The sequence below is a fragment of the Artemia franciscana genome, chromosome 8, assembly GCF_032884065.1.
Source record: "Artemia franciscana chromosome 8, ASM3288406v1, whole genome shotgun sequence".
Lineage (NCBI taxonomy): Eukaryota > Metazoa > Arthropoda > Branchiopoda > Anostraca > Artemiidae > Artemia > Artemia franciscana.
This window is the reverse complement of record NC_088870.1, coordinates 50,668,161-50,684,736: the sequence shown is the minus strand read 5'-3', so window position 1 is coordinate 50,684,736 and position 16,576 is coordinate 50,668,161. Positions and strand designations below refer to the sequence as shown.

General features: G+C 36.9%; 1 protein-coding gene across 1 annotated transcript in view; it reads right to left on the bottom strand.

Moving 5' to 3' along the window:
* The window catches only part of LOC136030541 (uncharacterized), a 168,132-nt gene that overhangs the window by 131,792 nt on the left and 19,764 nt on the right, over nucleotides 1–16,576 (bottom strand). Inside the window, exons 2-4 of the mRNA XM_065709591.1 lie at nucleotides 14,074–14,230; nucleotides 3,384–3,703; nucleotides 440–654 (exon numbers count right to left, since the gene is read on the bottom strand). Of these exons, the coding sequence (XP_065565663.1) occupies nucleotides 440–654; nucleotides 3,384–3,703; nucleotides 14,074–14,230 (692 nt within the window). The remainder of the gene's footprint in view (nucleotides 1–439; nucleotides 655–3,383; nucleotides 3,704–14,073; nucleotides 14,231–16,576) is intronic.

Sequence of the window (16,576 nt, the reverse complement as noted above, 5' to 3'; positions counted from 1 at the left end):
CTAGCAACACTATTAGGTTTTAGTAAAACAGTTACACAGGGGTTCCAATTCACCTAAATATAGGGGAGTAGGCAACAGTTAATTCTTCATTTTCAAATGAAGATACAACAAAGAATTTTTTCTAAATCCGGAGAGGGAGGGCATTAGCTTTTTTTTCCGCAAAAATCCTAAAAAGTGTGTTTCTTCTTAAAATCCGAAAAGTAACAAAAAATAGGGAGGAGACAATTGTTCCTGCAATTGTCAAACTGCACTAAACTCAAAGAGTACCTTTAAGATACTCTTAAATAAATAAATAAAAACAGAGATAACCTGTAAGTTATCAGTTGACCGGTTGACGGCCAGACAAAGATAAAGTGTCATATACCAACCCTTCCCCCCACCCTCTGACATAAGTCATGATCACATATATGAGGAAAATAAACAAAAGAAATGCTCTTACCGTCGCTATAATTTGGTGGCAAAAACCTCAAATATCTTGTGTTGGCATTACCCCATCTGGGATTTTGTACATTGTTGCAATATCCATTAAAGGCTCTATATTTTCTTGGTTGACAGGGAAAATCCACTTCCAAAGGACATTGCTCTGAGAGGACAGTCCCTCTTACATCAGCAGTCGGAAGGCCAAATGTTACTTGTTCTCTGGTCAGCTTGTATCTTGAAAATATGTATGCGTGATAATAAAGACCTTTGAGTACATATGAGCAAATATATCACTTGCAAAAAAAATCTGGTGATCCAAAAACTTGTCAATCCTTTGATTTGTCTAAAACTTTACACAGACAATCCAGTCAGGTTTAGAATTTGGAAATATTCAAATATTTTTGAATGTTAAAAGAGATAAATTGTACTTCGCCTATCTGGTATATGTTTGACAAATATAATAATTGGACTACGTGTATGCGTCACAAAAGTGGAGCCAATAAAAATAGAGTTCATTTACTACGATATTAATGGCAACCGATCCCTCTTTTAATTTGTCCTTAGAGTTTATCCTGAACACTATGCAAAGTTTAGCATAGTGGAGAAGGCACGTAAGAGCTAATTAACCTATCTTGGGGAAGGGGTGCATTCGTTACGATAGCAAACAACTAATACATTTCTTATAAAATAAATACTCGCTGCAATTTTTATTTTAATAAAGTTACAAGTCACTGAATAAGTCAAAGATCTCTGCAGAACTTTTAGTGAAGAATCTGCATTTTCTGGGGGGGGGGGTGAGACGGAAGTCTATGAATTTCAATTTACATATAAGTCTCACCTTTATCATTGATTTTTCAATATTCTGTGACTATGGTCGGCTCTAAATTTTATAATCCACTGGGCAAATATTTCACCCAGGGATACCGCCCTACCCTCATTCCTTCTCCTCCTGCTGGTGACGATATGAATTTAATCTTTTGTTTTCCCGAAAATTAGTGATGCAAAATACCAACGAGGTCTACACTATCTTTCCAGCATAAAAACAACAACAAATAAAACAATAAGGAACTTACCAATGGCCGTGAAATTTGTTTCGACTTTAAGTATATTTCGGCTCTATAAGATCCGTCCTCAGCAAACTACGTATTTAAATAAAATAAAACTTTCGCCCGGGACTATGAACTTGTCCTGGTTGAACATAGTTCAAGGAATGATTCTGGGACCGTTTTAATTTTTCAATTCTAGTTTTAAAGACTCCATTTTATTATAAGTTTTATTTTATTTATATACGTTATTTGGCGAGGACCGTTCTTGGATGTACAACTTAAATATTCTTAATGTTTAAAGAAATTTCCTAGTCTTAGGTAAATTCCCTGTTGTTTTACTTGTTGTTGTCTTTATAATTAGCGCTACAGTAAGTGTCGGAGGGGATGGCTACTTCCAACTTACCATCCATACTGTAGGTTTAATTCTAATATATTATTTCCAATGACTGGATGCTAGGCACGGTAGAAATTCATATCGTATTAATATGAAGAACTTCCTACCAAAATCCAGAGAATTCGCCACTTACACTGCAATTTTTGAGCTACAAGTATACCCGCAAGATAAAAATAACAAAACCTCGTACCACTACCCCATTTTTACATAATTCCCATTTCAAAATTGTCACATTGAAATATTTTGAATACGTTCTCGAATATATGAGGAATAAAAATTCATACCAGTTTTTTTCAATCTAAAATAATGAAAAATCACCATTGCGATCTTCCTATTCCGATTTGTTATTATTCAATTCGTTGCCCATCTTACAAGTCTGATAATTTTATTTGATTTATATAAATATACACATAACTTGGTATTTCACAGGCGAAGACCTTACTTGCATAGTTAGGGATGGGTTAAAAAAACAAGCTACTTATAAATAGATTTATTGTCTTAAAAAAATATATTGATGTATAATAACAATAATTGATTTACCTAAGAGTCAACAAAGGCCGTGACAAAAAGAAAACAACAGTCAACGCCGTTTAATATCAATTATAAATACGAACAGGCACGTATGCGGGAATTTCTCCAGGGGGGCCGATTTGATAATTTGTATTAAAGATGTCTACAAATTTAGTAAAATTTAAGATTGGATGGGAGGCCAGCCCCGAGGTACTCCTCTTACGTATTTCCCTGAATATGACCCATCGTGAATGTGACCCATCGAAAATTTCTCCAAAAATTAATTCCTCAATTCTAGCAATTCTTTATGTTCCACATGAAAAGTTTCCCCTAATACTCCTACATATAAATCAGTGGTTGAATTACTATGTGTATAAACTAAACCAAAAAACAATATGTGCATACAGGTTGTCAAAAGGGCGTAACTCAGGAATGACTGAGTATTTTAATTTCGAACTTTCAGGGAATGATAAGGGAGATGATCAATTAAACAAACAGGCAATGTTTGCACACTACTACTGCTACTGCTACCATTACTACTACTAAATCTACTGCTTCTTTAGCGAGTACTACCATGGCTGAGGATATTGAAATGAGGATATCAGAAAAAGAATTTCCCCTAACTCTTCTACATATAACTTAGTGGTTGATTTACTATTTGTATAAACGCGTCAAAAATTATTTTTTTCAAGAAAAACGAAACGAAAAATGAAACATCTGCACTAGAAGCAACACACAACACCCTTGACACTAGCATAATTACTAAATTAAACACCAATTAAAAATACACTAAACAATAATAGTGAAATAAAATACTACCATTAACACTACCTGAAAAATAATAAACACATCAATTAAAAAAAGACTAATGTTCGATCTCAATTTAATTGCTTCGTGAAGCTTCTGTTTTTTTGAAAAACAAACGGAACATCTTCAAGTTAAGTACAATCTTTTGCCCTTGACAACGACACGATCCAGCGACCAAACGACCCATAAAAAAAGAAGAAACTTACCTTTGTGCCAAAAATTTAGTAGCTTCTTCAGCTATCAATGCCACACGGGACGCATTTTTGGCCACAACTTTAGTTTTGTGTGACGCAGCATTAAACCAGGCAGCCGTATTTGTCTGCAGACGTGCCCCTTTTGTAAAAATCTCAGGTTCTAGCTTATCAAACCTGGTGCTAACCGCCTGAGCTGCTTGGGCCACCATGCTGGCTACCTCACGTTGTGTAAGTGCAGGCATTGTCACTTTTGGTCCAGACGGAACAGGGTCGATGACAATTGGGGGTCGGAGATGTTTAGTCTGGTGTTTTGGATTGACATCACGACGAGTCTAAGGAAAATTGAAACTTAAGTGCCAAAAACCAAAAAACCTATACCAATAACCAGTATTCTTATGTTTTAGTATGATACAAAAATCTTGCAGGGGTGTATATGTTAAACAAATATGTTTTTAATAAGAACAAAAAAGGTCATATCCAAACAATGCATTAGTAGGTTTTGCAATTTATTTATCATACCCTTTATGGTAATGACTGTTAAGTAAAGAGCTATACTTTTCACTAGGAGCCAAAACTCTATAAATAAAGGACATACACACGAGTCTCGACCACCCTCCTTATCATGACATCCTATTTTTATGGATTTCTGTGCACTTTTTATTTTGATTATCAAATAACAAATTCTCATTATCCCCCCCCCAAACATTTATTGATCCCTTCCCCTCCCCCCCCCCCCCAAAAAAAAAGAAAGAATATGCAGAAGTACCTGCTATAAACTGAATTTTGATGGCGATTAACCCGTGCAACTCAACCTGTCCAACTACATCCCCATACCACTTATCCCCCATGAAACCCTGCAATTCAACCTCATTTAATTCAACCCTAATACAACCCAACCCCCTTTTAACCCAAACCTATTTGACTCAACCCCACTCATCAACCAACCCATTCGAATCAACCCGAATCCTCCTTAAATCAAAAATGTACCTTGAAAACGTAATTCAACCCTTTTTATTGGAAGTGCTTAAAGTTAACTAGAATGAAATGGTCTTTATTCACTAGTTAATTCTTATGCAAATGTATATGATGCTGCTTTAATACAATAAACTGATGCTGCTTTAATGCTTTAAACTGAATTTTGATGATGATTAACTGAAAAACAAGTGGTTTTTTAGAGGAAAATACTGAGTGGCGTTGAAGAATTGTTGTTCGAAGCAGATAATAGAGCCCTTTGATTCTTTAAGCACCAAGATATGTTGAGTGGACCTTTTCTTCACACTGTTCTTGTGTCATAGAACTCACAACCCGAAAATACAGAACGTTGTCTGAGAATCTGTTTAATAGTCTGCAATCGTTGAAGAATTGTTGCTCGAAGCAGCTAAATGAGCCCTTTGATTCTTTAAGCACCAAGATAAATTACGTTGGCCTTTTCATCACACTGTTCTTGTGTCATAGAACTCAAAAGCCGAAAATACAGAACGTTGTCTGAGAATCTGTTTAATAGTCTGCAATCGTTGAAGAATTGTTGCTCGAAGCAGCTAAATGAGCCCTTTGATTCTTTAAGCACCAAGATATGTTGAGTGGACCTTTTCTTCACACTGTTCTTGTGTCATAGAACTCACAAGCCGAAACTACAGAACGTTGTCTGAGAATCTGTTTAATAGTCTGCAATCGTTGAAGAATTGTTGCTCGAAGCAGCTAAATGAGCCCTTTGATTCTTTAAGCACCAAGACAAATTACGTTGGCCTTTTCATCACACTGTTCTTGTGTCATAGAACTCACAAGCCGAAAATACAGAACGTTGTCTGAGAATCTGTTTAATAGTCTGCAATCGTTGAAGAATTGTTGCTCGAAGCAGCTAAATGAGCCCTTTGATTCTTTAAGCACCAAGATATGTTGAGTGGACCTTTTCTTCACACTGTTCTTGTGTCAGAGAACTCAAAAGCCGAAACTACAGAACGTTGTCTGAGAATCTGTTTAATAGTCTGCAATCGTTGAAGAATTGTTGCTCGAAGCAGCTAAATGAGCCCTTTGATTCTTTAAGCACCAAGATAAATTACATTGGCCTTTTCATCACACTGTTCTTGTGTCATAGAACTCAAAAGCCGAAAATACAGAACGTTGTCTGAGAATCTGTTTAATAGTCTGCAATCGTTGAAGAATTGTTGCTCGAAACAGCTAAAAGAGCCCTTTGATTCTTTAAGCACCAAGATAAATTACGTTGGCCTTTTCATTACACTGTTCTTGTGTCATAGAACTCACAAGTCGAAACTGCAGAACATTGTCTTGGAATCTGTTTAATAGTTTATTATATGCTTTTGGTATCACTGTTCTGATACTTAGTGCTTTTGATTCCACTCTACCATCAGATATCCCATCCTCTCCATCAATAAAACTGACATTAGAATAATGGGATCTGTCCCTATTGGTTCGGCAATCTGCATAATGGTTTATTATATGCTTTTGGTTTGTTATTACCTCTGTTAATGCTCCAATCAGGATCAACTGTTTATAAAAGCTGAAGTGGTTTTTGTGTTGTAAGATGGCAGAGTGGGTTCACTCTGTCAAAAGCCCCTTCCTCCATCCCTAGAACAGAAACCGAGCCTGCGCGGCTTCATAGTGGCATCAGGGTGGGCCTTTCACGACACCTAACAAGAACCGTGATTGCAGACAGTGCTACAGGGTGACTTTGAGGATTAGCCCCATCCGAGGAAATTTCAGCCTAGTAAGTGACGCAGCATTTCCCTCAATTTTTGATTAATGAGTAGTTCTTCCGGGTTTTGCCCGTTTTGATGGCCTTTATTGGGCGAAATAGCCTCTTCGGAGTAGCTTGATCACCTTGCCATTGTAGGGGAGACAACTAGAAGGCATCAGTATATAATGAGTTTGAGGTATTGAGTTTTAGCTTGTTCGTGCAGGATGTCAAATCTTATTGATGAGTACATCAATAAGTGCTGAAAACCATATTATGACCAATATGGCTCGAGGTTGCACAAGGTGTAAATTCAACTTGAGGTGCCTTAGGTTTTTGTTTCTGTACGGTTGTAAGCCGGCTCAAGCACTGTGTTTAGCCCATTAAAGGAGCTATTAGTCCCTGGCGTACTCTGGTGAGACCCGCTACTTTTCTTAATAAAAATTAAAATGATTTGAATAATGTAAGAATTGCAACATGGAATGTTATGACGTTGAGAGGTTAACGTTATGACATCGAGAGTATAACGTTAAGACATTAAAATTTGACTGAGAGCTTCCAAGCCATGCTTAGTTCGGAAAGTTGTTTATTATATAACTGTAGTTGCGGATTTTACGACCAAAAAGTTCAAGGTATGAGTCATAGTTGTTTATACTCGGGTACCAGCTTATCCCCCACCCCGGAAAATTCCCTCCCTTCGCATGCAATCAACCCGACTCAGTACTATTGAATTTAGACTGAAAAAAGACGCCTCTTAAAGGTACTTAAGATGGGATAGATTTCTCATGTACGTCTAGTGGACGCAATCTCGAACGCAAGAGGGAAGCTGGTGTCATGTACTGCAAATATTGATTACAAACATCATTCACGAAAAGTAATTTCTACTATATACGATATTTCTACTATATATTCTATAATTTCTAATATTATTCTATAATTTCTATAATACTAAAATTCTAATATAATACTAAATACTATAACTTCTACTATATATTCTAGTATATGACAGGTCGTAGCCTGTCATCTCTGTGCACTTCCATCACAAGGCAGCCCTTCTACAGCAAGGCCGTAAAAACGATTTTTGTTCGGGAGGGAGGGGCTAAAAATATGGTACTTGTTAGCTAAACAAAACATATTAGAGAACTTTGCTGAATGTAAGATTTGAGAAAACTGGTTTCATAGCCACAAAGACATATGGCGGGTGACAGAATGGATTGGACTTGTATATTCTGGGCTATATATTTACTCAATAGGGGGTGGGAGATAGGTTAGGTTTGGGCGCTGTCCAAATACTTTACCCACCCCCTCTTTCTCTTATGCGCAAATATATAGCCCAAATTATATTGTTCTACAAACTAAAGGTTATAGGAAGGTTACATTTCATTAGGGTTAACTAACTTCACTTCTTGGGTGTATTTTGTTTAATTAAGAGGCACTAAAAATATAAAAAAAAAACACATCGAAAATTCGTTACGTTTCTTAGAGTCGGACCAAATTTTGGACTGCTGAATTATATATGTGGGGTAAATTTTTCGGAGAAAATTGTCCGAGGGGGATTTTCCAATGGGGAAGGGGGATTTTCTGTGGAGGGGGAATCCACCTAAATTAAATCTTAGCTGATGAAAATAAACAGAACTATCTATTTTCGAGCCTCCAAACCTTTTAAAATGTGCTACTGTATAAGTAAGAGACTTTAATCCAATCACCCCAAGTAGCAGCTCATCATTTCCAAGCAAATCTCCCCTTACATTCGCCAAATCATTGCACCTAAAACACAAATATTGAATACCAAAGCACTAAGTGAAAACAAAGTGAAACACAATTGAACACAAAGTAATTAAACGGCTAGAGTAGAAAGATCATGCGGTGTAACATGAGGAAGGGTTAGACTTCTCAATGACTAAGAGCAAAAATTGCTAAGATCAGCGTCTGTGGTTTTAATAGCCTTTGAAGAGACCACAATGGAGGGTTCAGCAGAAAATTATCCTTCGATTCAAAAAGTCCTTCTTTGATCAAACTGCTCAGCCTGCTTTGATCAAGCTGCTGATATTTAAGTGTGGACATGGACATCGTTGCTCATTAGTTGCCCATCCACTATTGGCCACCACTTGAGAAAATGAATGCTACGATTGATTATGCCCCTTATACAATCCAAAGAAATATCCCAGCTGGAAACAACCAGTTGTTTGTAATGAGAAAATTTCATTTCCAATATTCAGGGCAATGGACATGAAAGAATCCAACTTCCTTTGGGAAGTTCCTTCCGGTTCCACCAAAATATGGATGGAAGTTGCATACCCAGTCCAGAGAGACTAGCCCGGTGGATTTTCTGAAATGGATAAGCTAGTTAAGAAATGTTGTGTTTACTCTGGCCACTTTTTGACCTTTGTAAATGTTTTTTTCCATAACTGAAGAGCTTGTCTGTGATCAGCCTTGAAAGTCTTCAGCCAAGTCTTAAAGCCAAAAATATTGACAAGGTTTCATTTTTGAGTGCGTCAGATTTTTTGTCTTAAGCTGTGAAACGCTACTAGTTATTTGAAAACCGGTAGAGGTTAGTTTAAAACGTGTTCTGTCTGTTGGTTCCAAGTTCTTTCTTCATTTTATAAAAACAATATCACAGTAGTGATACCCCTCTGCTTTTTACGACCCACATTGCCACTAATCTTTTCTTCCTTTATTGATTTAAGATGACGAAGAAGTTTAACGGTGATTCCCTCAAGCCACAGGTGTTATTAATTTTCTTACAGACACAGGTGCTTGTTACGTAATAGGAGTTGCGTGACATGTTACCTAAAAGGGTTTGTTTACTTTTGGATTTTACGTAATAGGGAATGTTTTCTTCGAGATGCAAACGTACGCGTTACCAAATAGTTTCTTCGGCTGTTTTAAGAAAAAGAGATGTAGGGGGGAAAACCTTCAAAATCCGGTAGTCAAGATCCAAACTTTACATCATAGTTTCTTTGATTTTTAAAATCCCATGAGAGCCAGGAAAAAGAACTTCAGGACCCTCCACCAAACTGTGTTTTCTTTTTGTCGTTGTTATGTTTGAAAAACCTGCGAGGCCATAAAAAATACCTCCAGGGACCCCCCCTCCAATAATATTTATTTCGGTCGCTATGTTTAGCAAGAGCCAAGAGCTCATATGGCACTTGTGACGAGGTCGGAAGAGCCAAGAGCTCATATGGTATGAACTCTAGCAAAATTCTAAGAATCACTAGATTGCTTTAAAAGGAAAATCAGAAGCTTAATGCCAGTCGGGATTTAAAATAAATGCTCTGAGTCACGAGGTACTTCTAAATATCAAAATTCATTAAGATCCGATCCCCACTCGTAAGTTAAAAATACCTCAATTTTTCCAATTTTTCTTCTCCCTTCAGCCCCCCAGATGAACGAAACGGGGAAAGCGACTTTAGCAAATCAATTTGCAAAGCTCCTTGAAACGCCGACCAATTTTCATCGTCCTAGCACGTCCAGAAGCATCAAACTCGCCAAAGCACTGAACCCGACCACCTAACTCCCGCAAAGATAGCGGATCCAGTCCGGTTACGTCAATCACGTATCTACGACATTTATAAGCGTTTTCTAAGATTTACGGTTTTCCGCTCCAACTCCCTCCAAAGTCAACAGATCTGGTCGGGACTTGAAATGAGAGCTCTGTAACATGGGTTCCTTCTAAATATCAAATTTGATTAAGATCCGATCACCCATTCGTAAGATACTTCGATTTTCACGTTTTCCAAGACTTATGGTTTCCCCCTCCAACTCCCTTCAATGTCACCAGATCTCGTCGGGATTCAAAACGAGAGTTTTAAAGCACAAGATCCTTCTAGATATCCAATTTCATTAAGATCTGATCACCCGCTCGTAAGTTACAAATACCTCATTTTTGCTAATTTTTCCAAATTATTCCCCCCCCCCAACACCACCTAAAAGAGTGGATCAGGCCCGGTTATATCAGTCACCTATCTTGGACTTGTACTTATTCTTTCCACCAAGTTTTATCCTGATCTCTCCGCTTTAAACCGTTTTCCAAGATTTCCGCCCCCTCCCCCTAATACCGCTGGATAGGGTCGGGATTTAAAACAATAGATCTGAGTTTCAAGGTCCTTCTGAATATGAAATTTCATTAAGCTACGATCGCTCTTTCGTAATTTAAAAATACCTCATTTTTCTATTTTTTAGAATTAACCCTCCCCCCAACTCCCCTAAAGAGAGCGGTTCCGTTCTGGTTATGTTAATCCCGTATCTGGAATTTGTGCTTATTTTTCCCACTAAGTTTCATCCCAATCCCTCCACTCTAAGCGTTTTCCAAGATTTTAGGTGCCCCTTCAATTCTCCCCAATGTCACCGGATACAGTAAGGATTTAAAATAAGAGCTCTGAGACACGATATCTTTCAAGACTTCAAATCTCATTAAGATCCGATCACTCCTTCGAAAGTTAAGAATACCTAATGTTTTCTAATCTTTCAGAATTAACCCTCCCCCAATTCCCCCAAAGAGAGCAGATCCGTTCCTATTATGTAAATCACGTGTCTAGATCTTGTGCTTATTTTTCACACCAAGTTTCATCCCGATCCCTCCACTTTAAGCATTTTACAAGATTTTGGGTTCCCCCCTCAATTCCCCCCAATGGCACTTGATCCAGTCGGGATTTAAAATAAGAGCTCTGAGACCTTCAAAACTTCTAATTTCATTAAGATCCGATTACTCCTTCGTAAGCTAAAAATACCTCATTTTTCTAATCTTACAGAATTAACCCTCTCCCCCTCCAACTCTCCCAAATAGATCAGATCCATTCCAGTTATGTCAATCACGTATCTAGGATTTCTGCTTATTTTTCCAATCAAGTTTCATCCCGATTCCTCCACTCTAAGCGTTTTCCAAGATTTTAGGTTCCCCCTCCAACTCCCCCCAATGTCACCGCATCTGGTCGGGATTTAAAATAAGAGCTCTGAGACACGATATCCTTCCAACCATAAAATTTCATTAAGATTCCATCACCCGTTCGTAAGTTAAAAATACTTCATTTTTTCTGTTTTCTCACTCCGTAAAAATTGATTACTAGGGCGCCATTGGAATTGGTTGCTAGGGCCCTCTTTGGAATTCACTATCAGGGCCCCCGTTGGAATTGACTTTGGAATTCACTATCAGGGCCCCCGTTGGAATTGACTGTTAGGGCCCTCAGTAAAATTGGATGATTGGCCTCACGGTGGTTAGGCTAGGGGACAATGTGAAACTAGATGCTAGGGCCCCAATGGAATTGTAGACTAAAGCTCCGTTGGAATCAGTTGCTAGGGCCCCGTTAGCATTGGTTGCTAGAGCCACGTTGGAATTGGTTGCTAGGATCTCGATGGAATTGGATTATAGGGATTGATTGCTAGGCCCCTCAGTATTGGTTGCTAGAGCCGGTTGGAATTGCTCTCTAGGGCCCATTATCTTTAAGGTTCCCCACTAGCGGGCCCTCAAGGTTTTTCCTGGTTCTTGTAGGTTTTAAACACAAAGATCAAAGGAAAACATGATTTGAAGGGGGCCCTGAAGGTTTTTTTCCTGGCTCTCACAGGTTTTTAAACAATCCAAGAAAACTATGATGTAACGTTTGCATCTTGACTAGCAGATCCTGAAGGTTTTTCTCGCTACATATCTAGGTCTTTAAACAATCAAAGAAACTATTAAGTAACACGTTGTTTTGCATCTCGAAGAAAACATTTCCTATTACGTAACATTCAAAAAACATAAGCCCTATTATGTAATAAGTCACACAATACCTATTACGAAACATGCTCCTTCATCTCTTAGAAAACAAACCCTATTATCTCTTAGAAAACAAACCCTATTATGTAACGAGCACCAGCGTCTTCAAGAAAATTAATAACACCTGTCTTGAGGGAATCATCGTAAAACTTCGTCATCTTAGATGATTAAGAAAGCATAGAGTAGCGGCTATGTGTGTCGTAAATAGCAGAGAGGCATCACTAGGGTAAAGGCACCGACGATTCGACAGTGCAATTTTGGAACCACTGTCGAAATTTTCCTTCAAAACAGGATAACTCTGCTTCGTCGTGACTTCGAACACCATCTCTTGAAGCCGTCGTTTTATTCCGACAATGCGAACTGTGGACACTATATCCGAGATACCCAGATAAGAAAGGAAAATTCAGTAAGAAAAAAATGTGTCCTGTTTTTGACACAAAACGAGCTCCCAAAAATTCTTTAGCTTTTTTATGTTCAAACTGTCATTACTTGATTATTTTTGGCAAAAAAAAGTTGGGATCAGCACCAATGCATCAGACACATTTGATCTTTTTTAAATTAAGTTAAAATGGCAGCTAATATTATATTGACAAAACTATGTTCCAAGTGTCGAAAATTCTTGTCTGATGTAGTGGAATACCAGACCAACTAAAAATGTTCCTTCAGCAGAATTCAAATGTAGATATTGGCTTCTATTATGAGATTCATTTCTTTTGAGAATATCTTGTAGTAACCTTGTCGAAATTTTCGACTGGCAGCAACAGGCCCTGTCAAAATATAGGTGACTCTGTCGGAACTTCACTGAACACAAAAAATCGATGAGAAACAATTGGTGTCCAAATTCAAGGGTCCTCCGACGAAAAAAATAGTTGTCGAATTTACGGGTACTTTCTCAACAACGAGACATTTTGATGATTATTATTTGTAATAATATTTCACATGAAAAAAAAACATTAATTCTTTGTTTAATCTTAAATTTTTACTTATTTGATGTTAGGAGCTAGATTTTCCGAGATCATCTGAGGAATTGCTGCTTGGCCTCATTCTATGTTCATATTTTTAAGCATTTGACTTGGTTGTTCACAACACCCTAATTCATATATCACTGAATAAATTTGAAGCACACCCTCTCTTAGTAAATTTTATACATGTTTTCTTTCAAATAGATCCAAAGCTGTAAAACACAAAATATTCTCTCTGAACCCCTCCCTAATTAGCCAGGAATTCCTATCCCACCCAAAATGCTAATGAAACATGTTAAACTCCTCAGTGTCGCAAACTTATATAATCTTAAGTAGGGCTTGCATATTTCAAGAATTCTGGACTTTCTAGACGAAGGATAGTCAGAATTAAACTTTTTAAAGTGGATTGAACTGGTAGATTAACTTTGAAATGGTCAAGTGTCTACAACATTTTAAGTGTGAACAACAAAGAAATCTTTGCTGGATCATTAAAGCTGAAAGAAAGTGGGCCATTCCAGATAGCGTTTGTAAGAGACCTATGTCACACCACTTTATCACACATTCTACTATAGAGACCTATGTCACACCACTTTATCACACATTCTACTATAGAGACCTATGTCACACCACTTTATCACACATTCTACTATAGAGACCTATGTCACACCACTTTATCACACATTCTACTATAGAGACCTATGTCACACCACTTTATCACACATTCTACTATAAAGACCTTTGTCACACGACTACACTCCATATGATTATCCAATTTCGTTCTTACACTTGAGGCATTTTTTTCAGTTTTTTCCTTCCACTTTCTGAACGGTATTTTATACATTTACACATTTAAAAAAGTCGAAGAATGGAGAAATTAAGTAAAAAGAATAGTCGTGTCGAATCCACCAGGATCCACCCACAAGTATTCCCTAAGTATTTCGACACGTGTCGAATCGGGTTCTGACATACGCCAAAAACAGGAAAAATTTTTGTTCTGTCGAGTTTGTAGATGAAAATTTTCCAATTCAATAAATTTGGGGTTTTGTACCATTTTCTGACAAAACTGCAAACTTCTAATCAAACACTTAGATTTGTAGATAATTTTTCTACATACTGAAACCCTTTTCAAACCAAAAATCTTTAAATTAAGCCCTCTGAAGTGGAAAAAGTGCTTTTTCTTACAGAAACTGTCGAATGATCGGTACCTTCACCATACTTATCACAGAACGTCTTTTGGATTGCATCAGGCAAGAAAAGCAGAGAATTTAAACAAATATGGATTGAAAACTCACTTACCCTTTTAAAATCAACCTTTGGGCTTTGATTAACTACCACGAGGTCCGGAATTGGAGGAAGGAAATTTTTGATTAATTCACTATCTACTTGAATATAATCAGTATATGCAGTACAGAAGAATGCCCATAAAGCAAGAGTTGGAAAAATAAGCTTCGACCTGAAAACAAAAGTTAGAATTCAAAAATTTGCATCAGAATACATTTTTTTTCTGTTACAGAATAGCGTGGATAAATATTCGGGTCACATATTTATGGTCCGCGCGCAAGTCCAGCTCATTTATAACGAAAAACCAAGCCAAACAAAGTTTTGCACATAAGAAAAATATTTAAATTAAAAATTAAATTAAAAATTAAAAAAAATTTAATTTGATATTACATCTTCCATCCTCTCAGTGCCCCTCCCAAACAGAATGTGAAAATGATGCGAACGAAAATTCAAGGTCATTACTGGTAAATAAATAAAAGGAAAACAACGCCATCCATCGTTATCCAGAAAAAAAATTAATTTAATTGACCTTAACACAAATACCCTTCGTATTTATTTTTTTGTCTCTATTTTTCTTTTGCTTTACATTAGGTAAAAGCCATAAAAACAATATTTTCATCGAAATGGCACACTCGATATATTTAATTGCACGTCTTTTGAAACTACCCTGCATTCTGCACACAAAACTCTTCTATAATGAATGAAAAAGAGTGTGCCAACCAAAATAACCTGCTTACTTAAAAAACACAGGTCAAATCCCAAGAAAATTAGACTTAAAACACAACTTATAAATATACTCTTTAGGCTTGACTTGAACTTTCTAATCCTTCTGGGTAAATCTGTCCTATGAGTGGTGCTAAGGGGTTCGCCTATATTTAAAATATGCTGAAGCAATGAGTTCACTCTGTTTTCAGTTTCCCATACTCCTTGAGCACGAATCCTGCTGTGAAATTTTGAATAGGGGGAGGGGAGTGGGGTTAAAACAAGTGGAGTTCAATTTGAAAAAAATCCAGATCCGGTCGTAAGAAAAGTCTATAATTAAAGTACAAATTATAATTATACTCTTTAAGCATGTTTTGAGCTTTGTAATTCTTCTGAGGGATTCTACCGTGTGAGTGATACCAGGAGGAGCCAGTTGTTTAAATGCGGCGCCACTTGCAATAATTTAGGGAACTGTTTCTAATGGATACGAATTTCCTCTGCTGTTAGTTTTTCATATGCATTGGGCAAGGACGCTCTTATTAAATTTTATGAAGGAGGCAGGGGCTATTTTTTAATGTATAGGTGTGACGATAATAATCTAAAGTACTTTAAATAGGCAATAATGTCCTCATTAAAATTTAATTGCTAGGTTTAGATAAATCTGAAGATAAAGGGGTTCAAATATAAAGGGGAAGAAACGTTGCCTGTGAAGGATTTTTTCTTGGCGGAGGAGATTGGGAAATAATAAAAAGACAATTTGGTACTTACGTATTATAGCGATCACACCAAAGAAGTGTAGTTAGGCTAGTCATATTGAAATATACCAAACTATTATGTAAATATAATACTTTAGTAACAAAATTACGGAAATTACTACAGAGAATTATGGAAAGCAGACCGCCCAGAACACTTTGTATTAAATAACTAACCTAACCACCTCTATATATTAAATATTTAATTAAATATACCTGCATAGATACCGTTTATCTCGCTCAGGCTAAGCTGACTGTCTCCGAGTGGACACAAAAAACCGGTTTCATTACAGATCAAGAAAAAGTGTGGTCGATATAACATGTAAGTAGCCGACTGACTATTTTAGTAGATCGTTTTATGAGATGTCCTTAGATATTACAGGGATTTAGAATTTGAGTGGAGAAGCCCCAAGGCCTTCCTGGGTCCGTCCCTGCATAGCTGCATATGTGTTAAAGTAAAGATTTTAATTTTCTTACTTTTTCCCAGGGCGGACCAGGCCCCTTTCAGGCGGCACCCATGCCTTTGGGCACCACCTTCAAGCACTTATGTAAGAAAAAACTTTATTTGCTTCTTGACGAGTACCATTTAACTTTTAATTAAGTAGCTGTTGCATAATTGCCTTGCTTATATCATGAGTCCACATAGTAACTTGTGAAAGTAATCTATAGTGAAATCCTTTGCCATTTCTTAACACGAATGCAATAACTGGACAGACAACAAATGACGTCAGGTACAATCCCAGAAATTGAGTATAGAATAAATTATAAGAATTTATATTTTTTTTTTCAGATTGAGCCAAATTTAACATTATAAGGATCGCCGTGTATATTTATAATAGAATAGTTTTCAATTCTTCCCACAGCATACAGTTAAAATTTTATTCTTTTTTTTAACTTAACATTTGACAAAAGACAAACAAAAAAAGAACATAGGAAAGAAACGAAACTACGAGAAACGCGGAACAAACTGAACAAGGTCATACCAGCAATGGTTCCACCTGCCTTAAATTTTCGTTTATTCCCCAAATTTAATGTTCCAAAAAAACAATAAGATGCTTCGAAAT